Genomic DNA, 19,086 nt, shown 5'->3' on the forward strand with positions numbered 1-19,086 from the left:
TCCATTTCTCAACCCCATAGAAAATCTTTGGAGGGAGTTGAAAGTCCGTGTTGCCCAGCAACAGCCCCAAAACCTCACTGCTCTAGAGGAGATCTGCATGGAGGAATGGGCCAGAATACCAGCAACAGTGTGTGAAAACCTTGTGAGGACTTACAGAAAACGTTTGACCTCTGTCATTGCCAACAAAGGGTATATAACAAAGTATTGAGATAAACTTTTGTTTTTGACCAAATACTTATTTTCCATCACAATTTGCAAATAAATTCATTAAAATTCCTACAATGTGATTTTCTGGATTTTTTCCCCCTCATTTTGCCTGTCATAGTTGAAGTGTACCTATGATGACAATTACAGGCCTCATCTTTTTATGTGGGAGAACTTGCACAATTGCTGGCTGACTAAATATATTTTTGCCCCACTGTATCGAAACCAGGCAGCAAAAAAAAATCCTACACCCTGTATCAAAAAATCTTTGACTGTATCCTATAGCGCGTTTTCTGTATTTACGGTTAGGGTTGGGTGCTGGCCTCAGATTTTCACTTTACCACATATAGCCGGATGGGTTATTAGCAATTGCCGTGGGTGAACAAACAGCTAACCTGTGGGCAGTGGCAAACCGTCATTTAGCTAAAAACAGGTATGCATGTTTTTCACGTTATTTTGACATTAATACCTGTCACATCAGTTTGAAAACAATGTAAAACAATAAATAAAATCATTGAGTTAATAAAGCTGCATACAAACTTGGTCTCTTTCTTGCTTTCTTGAGTAAGGCATGTCCAAAATGCAGGTGTTTCAGTCCAGCTCAATGCTTTCTGTGGTGGATGGGCAGTCTGTGGTGGTGGGGCAGCCCGTGGAAAATACAGAGTGTAGGGGTTGGTAATGTTCTCTAGTTGCGCTGTGATTGGATAATGTTCTCCAGTTGCACCGTGATTGGCTCAGTGTTCTGTCACTCGTGGGGACACTACGTTACCGCCAAATCTAAGGGTAGAGGTTGAAAATTCAACACCATTGGGTGCTGCCATATAGTGCCCATACAATAGAAGTGCCCATCAAATTTGGCTCAATGTAATTGGCCACAGATAAAATTATGTAAAATCACGTTATATCTACAGCTTTGATTGGACTGATCATGTCAACATCATACTTTCAAAATGTTAGCTAGCAAGCTATCTACGGGCAAATGCTTTTTTATCCTTGTCATACATATGAAGAGAAGAAAATGAAGAGGAATTAGAGATAAAAACGTATCGTTGCTCATCGGCCATTGGACATAAACATGATACAACAAGTTGGAAATTGCAAATTCAACAATGTGTGGTTTGGAAGGAAACAGTGGCTATCTGAAAGCATTGCAAAGCAATCACTAACCTGCTATACAGTGGAGTAGGTGTGTGGTACCAAGTCTGGATTTAAGGGTTTATTTTTCAAGCTTAAAAGGATAAACATTTAACATTGGCCATGCTGTCAATCCAGCATGACCCTTGCCGTGGTTGTGCGGCGGTCCTTCGTGGGCAAAATTTGTCTTCAAAGTCTGGCATTCTCTAGATTTCTGGTGCTTTCAAAACAACTGGAAACTCAGAACTAGGAAATCTGACTTCTGCAACTTCAAGACAACTGGGAACTTGAAAATCGAGCTCTGGCTGAGAAAATACATTTTGAATGGTCATCCAACTCTGAATTGCAAGTCGGGATCTCGGGCATCTTTTTCTAGAGCACCGACCTGAAGGTCACTGACGTCATCATGATTTGGCCTTGTTTTTTTCAGAGTTCCCAGTTGTCCTGAAAGCACCAGAAATCTAGAGAATGCCAGACGTTGAAGACAGATTTTGCCCACGAAGGACCGCCACACCACCATCCTGTTCAAGTGAGCACAGCACAACAAGATGAGTCCAAAAATGTATTGTATGCTGCTGCATAAATGATATGTGCCAGGGAGATATGTATACTGTAGCTAAGAAAGTAATATTAAGTGTATGCTGTGTAGTAAGCTGTTAGTAGTGCCTCACGCTAATAATTTGATCCTTTACCCCCCTCTTAATTTTGCCTACTGTTTTGACTTGGTGGTGCACATGTTGCGTATACCCTGTTTTAGAGAAATGTAATCATGTAATATTGTAAGAGCTTTCATTGTCTACATTTATGCCCCCACAATTTATCCTACGGTTATGACTTGGTGTACAAGGGGAATACTGTAAGAATACTGTTCTGAATTCTGTCGATGTACATTTCAAAATCAAATCAAAATCAAATCAAATTTATTTATTTAGCCCTTTGTACATCAGCTGATATCTCAAAGTGCTGCACAGAAACCCAGCCTAAAACTCCAAACAGCAAGCAATGCAGGTGTAGAAGCACGTTGGCTAGGAAAAACTCCCTAGAAAGGCCAAAACCTAGGAAGAAACCTAGAGAGGAACCAGGCTATGTGGGGTGGCCAGTCCTCTTCTGGCTGTGCCGGGTGGAGATTATAACAGAACATGGCCAAGATGTTCAAATGTTCATAAATGACCAGCATGGTCGAATAATAACAAGGCAGAACAGTTGAAACTGGAGCAGCAGCACAGTCAGGTGGACCGGGGACAGCAAGGAGTCATCATGTCAGGTAGTCCTGCGGCACAGTCCTAGGGCTCAGGTCCTCCGAGAGAGAGAAAGAAAGAGAGAATTAGAGAGAGCATATGTGGGGAGTCCCGTCCTCTTCTGGCTGTGCCGGGTGGAGATTATAACGGAACATGGCCAAGATGTTCAAATGTTCACAAATGACCAGCATGGTCGAATAATAGTAAGGCAGAACAGTTGAAACTGGAGCAGCAGCATGGCCAGGTGGACTGGGGACAGCAAGGAGTCATCATGTCAGGTAGTCCTGGGGCATGGTCCTAGGGCTCAGGTCAGTTGAAACTGGAGCAGCAGCATGGCCAGGTGGACTGGGGACAGCAAGGAGTCATCATGTCAGGTAGTCCTGGGGCATGGTCCTAGGGCTCAGGTCCTCCGAGAGAGAGAAAGAAAAAAGGAGAGAATTAGAGAACGCACACTTAGATTCACACAGGACACAGAATAGGACAGGAGAAGTACTCCAGATATAACAAACTGACCCTAGCTCCCCGACACAAACTACTGCAGCATAAATACTGGAGGCTGAGACAAAAAAAAGTGCTGAACAAATAGTTATATTGACTACATCCGTCCATCCGTCATTAATGTCTTAATCGAAATTACGGATTGCCTCTTATCCGCTCGTCGTCCCCTTATGCTATAGTTTGTACATCTCAATTGTCAGTAGAAACCACATTTGTTTCAGCAAGTCAGCCATATCAGCTGTTTTTTTAAAGGCAGTAAATGAGGCTGAATGAACTGTTTCGATGCCAGACAAGGCTCCACTGATAGCCAGGTAAGCAGTGGTAAGGTGTTGGGACTGGTGTTGGGACAGCTTTATGTAAGCCCTAACAGTTGTTGGCACCATTAGTCATCATTATAGTGCAATGAATGTATTGTTTAGTCTTGTGTTGTGTAGTAGCTTTGCTGGCATGCATCAAAAAACATACAGTATATATTATTTTGCCCCACCAAGATTTACATGCTAAATCGCCACAACCTGTGGGTAACCTATAGAATCTAAATGGTAAAAAAATAACAATTCTACAGTTCCCACAAACAAAACATTCAATCAAAAAACCCAATTAGGATGTCAGACATGACTGGTTAGCTAGCTAGTATTAGAGCCTTCTGGCTAGCCTGTATCTAAGTGGTTCTTACGTAAGTGGTTCTTACATTGTGTATCAGAGCAATAGGTCTAGCTATGTACTTGTCATTTGGTTGAGACTAACATTAGCTTATAAAATCATTATTTGCTCTGTGTATATTTGGTGTGTAGTTGGTTGGCTTAGCTAGTTAGCCAAAATGAGCAGATATCACAGCTTGCTAACTTTAACTAGCTTGTAAATGAGTGTCATTCTGAAATGTAGTTGCATGCTTGCAAATCTTATTGAATTTATTAACAAATCAATTTATGTTTGCAAATATTGTGTTTATTCACACATTGCGTTATGCACTTGCAAGTGTTGTTGCATTTATTCTCAAAAGAAGTTACATGCTTGTATAATTAAGTCACTATTTTACCTCCATACTCGCTCTCCAATCTCCATTGACTTGCATTGCATTTGTAAAGCTGTCATCAAGGCAAAGCGTGGCTTCTTTGAAGAATCTAAAATGTATTTGGATTTGTTTAACACATTTTTTACTATTACATGATTTCATATGTGTTATTTATAATTTTGATATCTTTACTATTACTCTACAATGTAGAAAATAGTAAAAAATAAAGAAAGCCCCTTGAATGAGTTGGTGTCCACACTTTTGACTGGTACTGTATATCGGTCCGGACAATCTGTTTACTAAAAATTATTATCTGACAGTTTTAAGATTTACTTAACATGACTTGATTCATGAAATGTGTAAAAAAAAACAGTAACCCCATGTGTCCAAATACAAAATATACACTGAACACTAAATGCAACATGTAAAATGTTCCATACGCACAATAAGCTTATTTCTCTCAAATGTTATGCACAAATTTGTTTACATCCCTTTTAGTGAGCATTTCTCCTTTGCCAAGATAATCCATCCACCTGACAGGTGTGACATATAAATAAACTAATTAAACAGCATGGTCATTACATAGGTGCACCTTGTGCTGGGGGACAATAAATAGACACTCTAAAATGTGCAGTTTAGTTACACAACACAATGCCACAGATGTTAAGTTTTTAAGGAATGTGATAATTGGCATGCTGACTGCAGGAATGTCCACTAGGGCTGTTGCCAGATAATTTAATATTAATTTGTCTACCATAAATCGCCTCCAACGTCATTTTAGAGAATGTGGCAGTACTATCGAACATAATGGATTTTTATTGATGTCAATTTGAAACCACAGAGAAACCATGTAAACAAACTCATGAGCCCTATTGTCACGCCATTCATCCGCCGCCATCACCTCATGTTTCAGCATGATAATGCACTGCTTCATGTCGCAAGGATCTGTGCCCAATTCCTAGAAGCTGAAAATGTCCCAGTTCTTCCATGGCCTGCATACTCACCAGACATGTCACCCATTGAGCACATTTGGGGTGCTCTGTATCGACATGTGTTCCAGTTTCTGCCAATATCCAGCAACTTCGCACAGCCATTGAAGAGGAGTGGGACAACATTTCACAGTCAACAGCGAGATCAACTCTATGCATATGAGATGTATTGCGCTGCCTGAGGCAATTGGTGGTGATCACACCAGATAATGACTGGTTTTCTGATCCAGGTCCCTACTTTTTTTAAGGTATCTGTGACCAGCAGATGCATATATTCCCAATCATGTGAAATCTATAGATTAGGGCCAAATTAATTTACATAAATTTACTGATTTCCTTACATGAACTGTAACTCAGTAACATCTTTGAAATGGTTACATTTTGAGTTTATTTTTGATCAATATTGTACAATATAAAAAACTCACATTGTAGACAAACTGATTTATAAAAAGTATTCAGATTTGTCCATCAGTAAACTCAGAGAACAAGTGTACCAAAATAAATAATACATTTACGTTATGGACATGATGAATGGGTTAATTTGCAATTGAAGCTGATTTTCTCCTTCATAATATAAGTGATATGCAAAGCACTGTACTGTGTGCGTCAGTGGGGCATGCCAGCACCGCGTTGATGTGTCAAATAACCGCTTCCAAAATTCAAATCCACTGCCGCCGAAGCAAAAGCGGAACTCTCTATGATGCTGTAACTAGCTAGCTACAATGTTTCCAAAAAATGTATCGTGATTTTATCGTCTTTTGTAAGTACAAAACTAGCTAGCTAGTCATAAAACGGAGACTGTTCATTCTTGTTTATCGGCAACGTCATTAGCATGCTAACGCGTTAGTTAGCTAAATATCTAAAGTTAGCTACTGGCGGTTTTTTTTTTTGCAAGAAAAAGCTAGCTATATTATTGGATGTGGCAAGACCGATAGAGCAAGCACTAGGTTGATGGTCAACGCTTGTTTGCGTGGTCAGCTAGTCAGCAAACGGCTGTTAACAATCTTTGTTTATAGAGCTAAAGTTAGCTAGCTAACTACATCGTTAGCCAAGGCATACTAGGTAGGTAGTTGTAAACAAACCCATTTCCCCCAGTGCTGTTGCGCATTAATGATGCCCGAAGAAGTTCAGAACATATCGGCTTGTTCCGATCCATTGACTGAAAATAATCTGAATTCTTTCTTACATTCTACTTTGGAACAGTTCTTTGCTGCAAAAACACGTACACTTAAAATTGATAAAACGGATGCTGTAGCTGTCATTGAACTTCAGAGATATTTGACAGAACAACAAAATGTTGGACAACATCCTCCTGACAGCTACAGCTATGACATCATAGTGACTGATGGAGTCTGGCAGGCCAAGTGCATTCTTGACTGTAGTTTAAATCATCTGATCCACAAAAACATTATTCGTAGTGGAATTGATATCAACATCACCCAGTGCTCCTTTGTTTTCAATGAGAGAAGATTGGGTCAGGGTTGTGTTTGCATCGAGAAGATCGAGAAGATTGAACGTGGTTCAAAGGAGTCTAATGTGTTGCGCAAGATTAAGGACTTGGATTCCCTCCCCATGATTTCAAAGGATGGCTTTGGGAACATTGTGGCATTGCAAAGTGATTCACCTCTACAGGTGTGCCGCAAACATTACCTGTCTCTTTGGAATAACGAGGATCCTGAAGGCAGACTATGGGTTCCAGATGTCCCCCCATCAGAGGTGGTGCTGGATGGTAAAGATGTGAATTTAAGTTGCTGACTTTTGTGAGAAACCACAATCTCCAATAGAAATCGTGTTAAGATATTTTGTCTTCAACAGTGTCAAAGATGACCCTCCTGTGTGATCTAGAGTCGTCACTCGGATGCATGTTTCGACCTCTCCCCCTGATAGTGAGGGTGATTCATAAATCCAGACTTCGGTATTATGGAAAACCTGACCTCAAGATCTATTACCCGTACCAGGTGAGGCATAAACATATAATCAAGTATCTGTGCCATACCATTGACCAATACACCATCTCTTCTCTACTGAACCCTGACACTATAATTAATGTCTCTTTGAATGTGTCAGTATTCTGAATGACGTTTCATCAGGATTTTGTTTATCTCTCTATTCTCCAGGCCTACTTTGAGGTTGCAGACCAGAGTGGCACCATGTCCCTTGTCCTGTGGAATGAGCTGTGCCCAGAATGGTACCAGAGACTGAATGTTGGAACTGTGCTCTATCTCCAAAACTACACCCTCAAGCAGAGCTATCAGAACAGGTCACGACCTCACATAGACAACCACAGAATGAAGAGCTTTCACTCAGTAGGTATTGAACTGAACCAAGTCATTCACAACTTAGTAAATCAACATTACCAGTATGTTGCCAGGCAGCACTCTTGAGTAGTCATTTTGAGAGAACATTCTGTCTGATTTTATTTTTGTGGAACTTAATTTTAGTATGAATTTTGACTTTGCCTGCCTTGCAGAAATTTGTCTGAATCCACGTAATCCCACTGCAGTCCTTACTGTGGTTCCAGCCAAGAGTGTGCCACCTCAATGGGGCTTGCCTGAGGTTTCCTACCAGTTTGCCATTAGGTAAATTCACAACCACATTATGCAGTTGAAATTAGATTCGATGTAAAAACAAAGGCCTTTCCCTGGGTAACATTTCCCAAGATTACTAGGCAGTCTTTATCATCTGCCTGAACTACTTATAAATGTTTTTCTTCTAGATCAGAACTGGACAGCTTGGCCAGCAATTCTGCATGTGATGTCATTGGCTTGGTAACTTTTGTGAGTCGGGTGGAGAGAATAAAGAGTAAGGGGAACACAGGTAAGAGTTGCTCATTACACTTGCACTACTCACTTATTTCTCACCTAGGTAATTCCATGTGAAAGTGTAACACACATGCCCATAATTTATTCATTTTTTTGCAGGCCCAGAAAAATACTGGACTTACCGCTGGGTCCATGCAGTGGATGGAACATCCAATATTCCTTTCATTTTGGAGATTTTTGCTTCTTCACAACCAGAAATATTCAATGGGCTATACCCAAGTAAATATGACAGTTAGTATAATACCAACAATTGCATAGATAAACTGCAACAGAATTCTCTCAATTGTACTTCTTTTCTCCCTGCTCTGCACCCTCCCCTCTTCCCAATGCAGTGACATACCTGGTCTGCACTCAGATGAGGAAGTGTCAAGGGCAAGACTCACTGCCTTACCTCACCAGCAGCTGTGAGACACAGATATTCACTACAGGTAAGTGATGCAGTCATTGGCAAAGAAACAAAAGATCAAATTAAAGTTTGTCACGCACAAAATATAGTGGATGTGACAACAGTACAGTGAAATGCTTACTTTTATTCATCTACATGTATTCTGTACTGTTGAGGAAGACATGTAGATAAAAGTAAAACATACTAATAAAATAGCAGACAAGGTAATACAATATATAATAAACACACAAGAATTGTCCCTTATATACAGTGGTGTAAAGTACTTAAGTTTTTAACTTAAGTACTACTTGACATCCAAAAGTACTTGTAACATTTTGAATGCTTAGCAGGACAGGAAAATTGTCTAATTCACACACTTATCGAGAGTACATCCTGGATCATTCCTAATGACTCATTAAACACAAATGCTTAGTTTATAAATTATGTCTGAGTGTTGAACTGTGACCGTGGCTATCTGTAAATTAAAAAAATATATGAGTCTGGTTTGCTTAAGACATTTTAAATTATTTATACTTTCTTTTGATATTTAAGTATATTTAAAACCAAATACCAAATTTACTTAAGTAGTATTTTACTGGGTGACTTTTGCTTGAGTCAATTTTCTTTTACGGGGTATCTTTTACTCAAGTGGAAAAAGTACCCAATTTTCATACAACTGCTTATCAAACAAATGTGAAACAGAAAAGATCAACAGTAAAACCGCTCTATTTAAAAAGGAACATATGGGGAAATTCACTGCAACTTTATGTTAAGATCTAGTATGTAGTTGTTATACTCGATCAGATGTAGTTTTCCATCAGGGTATCACAAGGGCCAGCCCTACGTGTCAGACCCCAAGGTGAAGAGCTTCATCCAATGGACCAAGACTCTGAAGGACAGTGTCATGCTGAAGAAGACTACTGTTGGTGGCCATTACTGCTTCCCTCACGCCCCTATTATTTTCACACAGTCTGTGGCAGATGGCTCAGGTAAGAGGTGAACCTTTTTCAAGAAGGAAAGATCGACATCCGTCTGTAATATGCACCACTGTTTTGTTTGTATGCTTGTTTAACTACAGCAGACATCACCATTTTAAATTGTTTTCATAATTATAGTGCATTTGGAAGTGTTCAGCCTCATGAATTTTGACATTTTTGTTACGTTAGACTTATTCTAAAATAGATTTTTTTTGCAAATGTATTAAACATCTATAATATATTTACATAAGTATACAGACCCTTTACTCAGTACTTTGTTGAAGCACCGATTGCAGCCTGGAGTCTTCTTGGGCATGCCGCTACAAGCTTGGCATGTCTGTTTTGGGGAGTTTCTCCCATTCTTCTCTGCAGATCCTCTCAAGTTCTGTCAGGTTGGATGGGGAGTGTTGCTGTACAGCTTTTTTCAGGTCTCTCAGAGATGTTTGATTGGGTCCGGGCTCAAGCTGGGCCACTCAAGGACATTCGACTTTTCCCAAAGCCACTCCTGCGTTGTCTTAGCTGTGTGCTTAGGGTCGTTGTCCTGTTGGAAGGTGAACTTTCGCTCCAGTCTGAGGTTCTGAGTGATCTGGTGCAGGTTTTCATCAAGGATCTCTATTCTTTGCTCCGTTCATCTTTCCCTCGATCCTGACAAGTCTCCAAGTCCCTGCTGCTGAAAAACATCCCCACAGCATGATGCTGCCACCACCATGCTTCACCGTAAGGATGGTGCCAGGTTTCCTCCAGATGTGATGCTTGGCATTCAGGCCAAAGAGTTAAATCTTGGTTTCATCAGAACAGAGATTCTTGTTTCTTATGGTCAGAGTCCTTTATGTGCTTTTTGGCAAAACTCCAAGATGGCGGTCATGTGCCTTTTTACTGAGGAGTGGCTTCTGTTTTGCCAGTCTACCATGAAGGCCTGATTGGTGGAGTGCTGTAGAGATGGTTGTCCTTCTGGAATGTTCCCCCATCTCCAGAGGAACTCTGGAGCTCTGTTAGTGACCATCGAGTTCTTTGTTACTTCCCTGACGAAGGCCCTTCTCCCCCGATTGCTCAGTTTGTCTGGGCATCCAGCTCCTAGGAAGAGTCTTGGTGGTTCCAAACTTCTTCCATTTAATAATGAAGGCCACTGTGTTGTTGGAGACCTTCAATGCTGAGAATTTATGTTGGTACCATTCCCCAGATCTGTCCCTCAACATAATCTTGTCTCGAAGCTATATGGACAATTCCTTCGACCTCATGGCTTGGTTTTTGCCCTGACATGCACTGTCAACTGCGGGACCTTTTTATATAGACGGGTGTGTACCTTTCCAAATCATGTCCAATCAATTGAATTTACCAGAGGTGGACTCCAATCAAGTTGTAGAAACATCAAGGATGTTGTAGAAACAATGCACCTGAGCTCAATTTATAGTCTTATAGCCAAGGGTCTTAATACTTATGTTTAATAAGGTGTTTGTTTTTTATTTGTAATACATTTGCCAAAACTTGTTTTTTGCTTTTTTATTATGGGGTATTGTGCGTAGATTGAGGAAATGTTCTTATTTAATCATTTTTAGAACAAGGCTGTAACGTAACAAAATGTGAAAAGTGAAGGGGTACTTTCCGAATACACTGTATTTCTCAGCTCAAGTTCCTCTAGTTGCTGCAAATGACTTGAAGAGTGAGATGGAGGGTCTGCATTATCGTGAGCACAAGCGTCTGGCAATCCAAGGACAGATCATGGCTGTGTACTATGTGACATTGCCAGAGGAGACTCTGTCAGACCAGGTAGGCTTCATAGATATAACAGACTTCATGTGATCAACACACTTAAGTCTTTTTCTAAAGTAAATGTGTTGTTGTTTTACAAGAAAAATTAGCAGGATGAATTGCAAGACAAAAAAACATCAGTTGCATGTACAGAACTTTATAGGTATTGTCATTGGTAAGGCAAGTTTATAATGTAATGCCTGGTTCTCTCCAGCAGATGGTTCAGTCTGTGGCTGAATCTGACCCACCCAGTGATCAGAGGACTGTAGAAGTGACTCAGACGCTGATAAACAGGGAAGCAGCGCCCTCTAGTGTGCAGAGCTCACCCAGCAGACTGAAAAGAAAACAAGCCAAGAGGTGAGTAATCCAAGTGGAGCAGAGAGACATTGCAGATTAAATTATTATAATCTCATCGGGACCTGCGGTCTGTTGACTCCGTTCTGGGTCCGAATCTGGACCACAGTCCACTTGTTTTAGGGTAGCCATACTAAACAAGGGTAGGCTATTAGACATTCAAAATTGTATTTATAACTCTCCTTTACTATGGCATTGGAAATTAGATTAGCATATTTTCTTACTTGAATGTTTTAGAATTGTTTTGTTGTCTTTTAGAGTGATGAAGCGATGCTACATTACTCGTGCCAGGATGCAAGAGAAAAGGTAATGAATCAACTATCGTCAACCATCCCAGGTCACTGTAATAATTTCTATGCCCATCAGGGACCCACCCAGTAGCTCAGGTTATGGTGAGAGCTTTGTCTGTTCACAGAGAGGCTGGCCATGGCTTTACAGAAGAGGAGCTAGGTGAAGAGGAGAGTGATTCTGAAACCGAGGAAGTTAGTTCACTAGAAAAAAGAACTGACCAAACTAGAGCCCGTGGACAACTAGGTCCACCAGGTATGAGTGTTTTGCCACATTAACATAATCTCACCACTTATCTATGTGGCGTAACTTGTATTCCTCTCTGGGTTATGCATGGCTAGTGAAGTGTGGGGGCTAGACAGATTAACTATGCTGTTGGAAACTACTTGCCATCGCATCATTTGTGTGGGATGTTCCAAGGCTAATGACATTGATAGGCCTATATTATTTTGTTTCTAAGATATTCCACAGAGTGAAGGCGCTACTGGAGAGAGAGCAGTTGCAGACTGTGATAGGACATCGTGGGAAAGCAGCTCGTGGCCAAAGCAGAGACAAGAAGTGTTAGAATATTTACATCCTGGTGGTGTGTACTCAGAGAGCCTTTCTCAGAGATTCAGATTTGATGACAAGACTCTTCTGCTGCAGCAAAGTAACCTACATGCTGCTAGGTGGACTCCAGAGCAAACCACAGACACCCTCTCACCAGTAACCTGCAAAGGATACTATAAAATCACAATATTAGGTAATGTAGAGCTCATGTAAATCATTTGTTTGTAATTTTTAATTTGATTGGAGTTAATCTGTGATTTATTGTTCTCAGGGGTGAAGGTAAGCCAGTCCGGTACAGAGTACCGGCAAAATAAATAGTGCCGGTATGGCGTACTGGTAAAACATGAGCCTATCACAATAATTAAATCAAAGATGAAAACTTTAAGCTATTGTACCATAATTTATTGTTGGCGCCTGTAAGCCTCATGAGAAATCAGTGAATGGACGTAACCTGGTGGTATAACTCCAAAATGCGGTGTAGTTTGAGGTAAACAACATTTTTGCAAGGCAGAGATGATTTGCTGGGAATGTGATGCAAGCGGACACCAGTGAGTAGACTCAATCAATTCAGGCTGCAAGTGTCTCCAATGACAATTGCCGAATGTCGTCATTTTTGGGGTGTTTTAATAGACATCTCTTTCCATTCATCAAATGTCAGGTGCACAGTACAGTTTGATGCTGGAATTATTTTAGTGGACCAATGTATGTAGATGTGATTTGTTGGACAATCAGATAAAAACGTCATGCCTGGTTGTGTTCATGGCCCATTAAAAGGCAGTGATGTAAAAGTACTTAAGTTGTTTTTTGCTGTATCTGTACTTTACTATTTATGTTTTACAACTTTTACTTTACTACATTCCTAACTAAAACAATTAACTTTTTACTCCATGCATTTTCCCTGACACCCAAAAGTACTCGTTACATTTAATGCTTAGTAGGCTATGAAAGGGTCCAAGTCATACACTTAAAGACAACATCCCTACTGCCCCTGATCTGGCGGACTCACTAAACACACAGGCTTCATTTGTAAATTATGTCAGTGTTGAGCTGTGACCCTGGTTATCTAAAAAAAATTTAAAGCAATAATATGGCTCCATCTGGTTTACTTAAGGAATTTGAAATAATTTGTACTCTGACTTTTGATATTTAAGTATATTTAAAACCAAATACTTTGACCTTTAACTCAAGAAGTATTTTACTGGGTGACTTGAGTCACTTTCTATTAAGGTATATTTACTCAAGTATGACAATTGGGGTACTTTTTCCACCACTGTTAAAAAGGTAACAGGTGACATGTCTTTACTATTAGACTCATCAAAACTATTTGTGCACATGAGGTCCTGTACCGGTTTTTTTTTTAAAATCACTCCGCTTTCACCCCTGATTTAAAAAAATAATAATAATATTTTTATACATCCTTAGTGGTTTTATTTAACTTCTATAATTTCGGGGCGTAGCAGTTTAAGGCACTGCATCGCAGTGCTTGAGGCGTCTCTACAGCCTGGGTTCGATCCCAGGCTGTGTTAATGCCTGCCGTGACCGGGAGACCCATGAGGCGGCGCACAATTGGCCCAACGTCGTCTAGGATAGGGGAGGGTTTGGCTGGCTGGGATTTCCTTGTCCCATCGCCCTCTAGCGACTCCTTGTGGGCTGGGTGCCTGCAAGCTGACTGCTGGCGCCAGATATACGGTGTTTCCTCTGACACATTGGTGTGGCTGGCTTCCGGGTTAAGCGAGCAGTGCGTCAAGAAGCAATGCGGCTTGGCAGTGTTTCAGAGGACTCATGGCTCTCAACCTTTGCCTTTCCCGAGTCCGTACGGGAGTTGCAGCGATGGGACACACTAACATGTCTCTCTCTCTGGCAGGTATAAACCAGCAGATGGCCATCGATGCTGCCTTTGTTCCCGTGATGTCAGCTGGGGACCCCAGGTCCGTAGGTCTAACACAAGACCCCCATGACAACACACTTCTGTCCTGCCTGTCTGCAGGCTTCATCTGCCCTCTCGCAGACCCCCTGAGCCAGAGTGAGGTTGCTCTCCCTGAACCAGGTAACACACCAGGTAGAGTGGGACAGGTGGGGAGGGTAAAGGTTAAACGCACCCCTGAGAGCAAGTCATGGGGCAGTGTGTTTAGCTAAGGTAAAACTCCAGGCTATTTAAGGAGAGTGCTATTTGTGGTTCTTGACCTGCTCACATGCATATTTACAATATCATATTTCCTAATGTTGACCTCCAAATGGGGCTTTCAACTCTAAAACTTGAGTCCACTTAAGAAAGCAGTTATGGCAAATCAAATGCGCTGTCCATTTTAGGCTAGACTGATTATTGATTACATGGTACAGGGTCAAATCAAACAATTGATATGGTAGCTTGTCAATTTATAATATTAGACATTTATTAATTACATACTGAGTATACTCAAACATTAGGAACTTCTTCCTAGTATTGAGTTGCTGGTCTAGGTTGTCTCCAATGTGTCCAGTTGGCTGGATGTCCTTTGGGTGGTGGCCCATTCTTGATACATACAGGAAACTGTTGAGCATGAAAAACCAAACAGCAGTTCGACGGCTACTACCATACCTCCGTTCAAAGGCACTTAAATCTTTTGTCTTGCCGATTCACCCTCTGAATGGCACACATACACAATCATGTCTCAATTGTCAAGGCCCAAATCCCTTAAACTTGTCTCCCCTTCATCGACACTAATTTGAAGTGGATTTAACAAGTGACATCAATAACTTTTAAGTTAATGGTTTGTATACTCAGTGTAGAATGTAGACCCTGTTTATAGGAGGTTTGCATACATAATGTTTCCAACAATTTTAAATATTCCGAAGTTAATTTGTGTATGCTGGTTTTTCTTAATTTATCTTTCAGATGAGATTTTAGCAACTGCTGAGGAGCTGAAAGACACCCATCTTGTGTGTATCCTTGACCTCTGTCATCTGGGAGGAGAGAAAGTGGAGGTTATCATCACCAAGGTGTATAGAATGACTGATATTGCTTTGGTATAGATATTGGACCACAGTATGTGTTGTCTAACAAATCTGAAATGAATGTGTTCTTTTAACATGATTAGCCAGACACATTTTATTGTTAAATACTGGAAATATTTTTGTAGATATTTTTTTAAATGGGGGTTTGAGTATTTTGAAAAAAACAATTTCAACAACAAATAAAATAATCACATTTTAAATGAGGATTCATGAACTTTTTTTTACTTCAATATTTGTCAAATCGTCTTCCAAATTCACATGCTTAATGTTTATTTATGCCATAGCATAAAGACAAGCTACATGGGCTCTGGGGAAAAAAGTACATGGAACTAAGCAGAAGGTAAAATAGTTTAGTTCTGTTAAACATCCTGAAACAGGATATAGTTTAAACGTTTGAGCTATAGTGTGGTTACTAAACTGGTTTCACATTAGGCTGAACTTTCCAACTTGTGATGCTGAAAACGAAGGAATTTCCTAAATTATTTTGCTTGAACTTTGGTGTTTCAAGCCTAGTGTGATGTATTATCTTGTGCACTGTTATGGCAGCAGTAGTGTTGACGTTTCATGTGTTTGTTGACACAGCTCATTTTAAATCCTGCTAGAACATTTCCTCTTACACACTGGCTGAAACTAATGAAGACAGATCAAGATGTGTTGGATTACAACACTGCAATATCAAACAAAATCATGTGTCAAATCAACAATATGCTGTATTATTTTTCCAGACTCTCATTCACAGGTAAACTTGGACTAAACAAATGCAAAGCTAGTGAGCAAGGTCCACTAAGATAAGCGAGAGATGACTGATGTATACTTGGTTTAGGTTACATAGAAGGCAGGTGTCAGTTTACTGCTTACAATACAATGCCCCAGGCAGACGACGATCAGGAAGACAGGGCTTGACTCTACTATCGATGATGTCATCCCCACAGTGACCGTACATAGTGGGGCAAAAGTATTTAGTCAGCCACCAATTGTGCAAGTTCTCCCACTTAAAGATGAGGCCTGTAATTTATCATAGGTACACTTCAACTATGACACACACTGAGAGAAAAAAAAATCCAGAAAAATCACATGATTTTTAATGCATTTATTTGCAAATTATGGTGGAAAATAAGTATTTGGTCAATAATACTTTGTTGGCAATGAGAGGTCAAATGTTTTCTGTAAGTCTTCACAAGGTTTTCACACACTGTTGCTGGTATTTTGGCCCATTCTTCCATGCAGATCTCCTCTAGAGCAGTGATATTTTGGGGCTGTTGCTAGGCAACACTGACTTTCAACTCCAAAGATTTTCTATGGGGTTGAAATCTGGAGACTGGCTAGGCCACTCCAGGACCTTGAAATGCTTCTTACGAAGCCACTCCTTCGTTGCCCGGGTGGTGTGTTTGGGATCATTGTCATGCTGAAAGACCCAGCCACGTTTAATCTTCAATGCCCTTGCTGATAGGAGGTATTCACTCAATCTCACAATACATTGCCCCATTCATTCTTTCCTTTATACGGATCAGTCGTCCTGGTCCCTTTGCAGAAAAACAGCCCCAATGCATGATGTTTCCACCCCCATGCTTCACAGTAGGTATGGTGTTCTTTGGATGCAACTCAGCATTCTTTGTCCTCCAAACACGACGAGTTGAGTTTTTACCAAAAAGTTATATTTTGGTTTCATCTGACCATATGACATTCTCCCAATATTCTTCTGGATCATCCAAATGCTCTCTAGCAAACTTCAGACGGGCCTGGTCATGTACTAAATTAGGGGGACACGTCTGGCACTGCAGGATTTTGAGTCCCTGGCGGCGTAGTGTGTTACTGATGGTAGGCTTTGTTACTTTGGTCCCAGCTCTCTGCAGGTCATTCACTAGGTCCCCCCGTGTGGTTCTGGGATTTTTGCTCACCGTTTTGTGATCAATTTGACCCCACGGGGTGAGCTCTAGCGTGGAGCCCCAGATCGAGGTAGATTATCAGTGGTCTTGTATGTCTTCCATTTCCTAATAATTGCTCCCACAGTTGATTTCTTCAAACCAAGCTGCTTACCTATTGCAGATTGAGTCTTCCCAGCCTGGTGCAGGTCTACAATTTTGTTTCTGGTGTCCTTTGACAGCTCTTTGGTCTTGGCCATAGTGGAGTTTGGAGTGTGACTGTTTAAGGTTGTGGACAGGTGTCTTTTATACTGATAAGTTCAAACAGGTGCCATTAATACAGGTAACGAGTGGAGGACAGAGGAGCCTCTTAAAGAAGTTACAGGTCTGTGAGAGCCAGAAATATTGCTTGTTTGTAGGTGACCAAATACTTATTTTCCACCATAATTTGCAAATAAATTCATTAAATCTTACAATGTGATTTTCTGGATTTTTTTTCTCATATTGTCTGTCATAGTTGAAGTGTATCTATGATAAATTACAGGCCTTGTCTTTTTAAGTGGGAGAACTTGCATAATTGGTGGCTGACTAAATACTTTTTTGCCCCACTGTATACCCCAACCAGAAGCAATGGATTACAGGCAACATCCACACTGAGCTAAAGGGTAAAGCTGCCCCTTTCAAGATGCGGGACTAACCTGGAAGCCTATAAGAAATCTTGCTATGCCCTGCGACAAACCATCAAACAGGCAAAGCGTCAATACAGGACTGAGATTGAATCGTACTACACCGGCTCTGTTGCTAATCAGATATTATTATTATTATGTGGCAGGGCTTGCAAACTAGTAGACTACAAAAGGGCACAGCCACAAACTGCCCAGTGACACGAACCTACCAGACGAGCTAAATTACTTCTATGCTCACTTCGAGGCAAGTAACACTGACACATGCATGTGCAACTGGTTTCTGGACTTCCTGACGAGCCGCCCCCCAGGTGGTGAAGGTTGAAAACAACACCTCCGCTTCGCTGATCCTCAACACAAGGGTGAGAGCTCTGGGAGTGTGGTACCTAGAAAATAACCTCTCACTCAATGTCAACATAACGAAGGAGGAGATTGTGGACTTTAGGAAACAGCAGAGGTAGCACCCCCCTATCCACATCGAAAGGACTGCAGTGGAGAAGTTGGAAAGCTTCATGTTCCTTGGCATACCCATCACGACCTGCCCTCCAGGACACCTACAGCACACGATGTACCAGGAAGGCCAAAAAGATCAAGGACAACAACCACCCAAGCCACTCCCTGTTCACCCCGCTATCATCCAGAAGACAAGGTCAGTATTGGGGCATCAAAGCTGAGACAGCTGTTTTTCAATCTCAAGACCATCAGACTGTTAAACTGCCATCAGAGGCTGCTGGTGTGTGTGTGTGTGTGTGTGTGTGTGTGTGTGTGTGTGTGTGTGTGTGTGTGTGTGTGTGTGTGTGTGTGTGTGTGTGTGTATATATATATATATGACTCAATCCACTTTAATAACTGGAACACTAGTCACTTTAATGTTTACATATTTTGCATTGCTCATTGTTTGTATATACTGTATTCTATTCTGCTGTTAGTCTATACTCACCCATATTTATATATTCTTAATTACATTCCTTAGATTTGTGTGTATTGTTGTGAACTTGTTAGATATTACTGTTGGAGCGAGAAACAAGTATTTCGCTACACCTTCAATAATAGCTGCTAAACATGTGTATGTGAACAATCAAATTTGACCTGATTTGATTTTAGAGAATTTTTTTTCTGCTCATGGTAAATTCCTGGGAACTTTTACTTCATCTCATGAAACACGAGAACAACACTTTACATGTTGCATTTCTGTGTTTGTTCAGTGTGACTGTACTGGGTCTTTAATACTGTGTGTGTAGGCTAGGTAATACAGGTGGCCGGTGGTATCTTAAGTGGGGAGGACGGACGCTTCATAATGGTTGGAACGGAATTCATGAAATGGTATTAAACAAACATGGTTTCC

At 40.8% G+C, this 19,086-nt stretch overlaps 1 protein-coding gene and 1 long non-coding RNA gene across 3 annotated transcripts; one reads left to right on the top strand and one right to left on the bottom strand.

Moving 5' to 3' along the window:
• Positions 1-3,333: 3,333 nt before the first annotated feature.
• LOC124008737 lies at positions 3,334-6,349 on the bottom strand. The gene is made up of 3 exons (XR_006834150.1): positions 6,161-6,349; positions 5,094-5,169; positions 3,334-4,198 (listed from the first exon to the last, which is right to left on the bottom strand). It is a non-coding gene; the product is annotated as an uncharacterized LOC124008737 (long non-coding RNA).
• radx (RPA1 related single stranded DNA binding protein) lies at positions 5,674-15,396 on the top strand. 2 transcript variants are annotated; one of them, XM_046320245.1, is made up of 15 exons: positions 5,674-6,807; positions 6,894-7,036; positions 7,196-7,388; positions 7,549-7,657; positions 7,795-7,895; positions 8,000-8,119; positions 8,233-8,328; positions 9,107-9,274; positions 10,887-11,029; positions 11,226-11,368; positions 11,624-11,671; positions 11,781-11,908; positions 12,114-12,395; positions 14,067-14,249; positions 15,078-15,396. In XM_046320245.1, exons 1-15 carry the CDS (start codon positions 6,189-6,191, stop codon positions 15,212-15,214), a joined length of 2,613 nt encoding a protein of 870 aa, XP_046176201.1. In that variant the 5' UTR covers positions 5,674-6,188; the 3' UTR covers positions 15,215-15,396. The 2 variants fall into 2 exon arrangements, with proteins under 2 accessions (XP_046176201.1, XP_046176209.1); XM_046320253.1 differs by having other exon boundaries at positions 11,229-11,368.
• The last annotated feature ends 3,690 nt before the right edge of the window (positions 15,397-19,086 follow it).

The sequence above is a fragment of the Oncorhynchus gorbuscha genome, linkage group LG02, assembly GCF_021184085.1.
Source record: "Oncorhynchus gorbuscha isolate QuinsamMale2020 ecotype Even-year linkage group LG02, OgorEven_v1.0, whole genome shotgun sequence".
NCBI lineage: Eukaryota > Metazoa > Chordata > Actinopteri > Salmoniformes > Salmonidae > Oncorhynchus > Oncorhynchus gorbuscha.

Bases quoted from the DNA above. Each gene is read 5' to 3' on its own strand.
- radx (XM_046320245.1), top strand. From the start codon at position 6,189: ATGATGCCCGAAGAAGTTCAGAACATATCGGCTTGTTCCGATCCATTG. The intron at 11,030-11,225 runs GTAGGCTTCATA...GGTTCTCTCCAG, and splicing joins AGGAGACTCTGTCAGACCAG to CAGATGGTTCAGTCTGTGGC. The intron at 12,396-14,066 runs GTAATGTAGAGC...TCTCTCTGGCAG, and splicing joins CTATAAAATCACAATATTAG to GTATAAACCAGCAGATGGCC.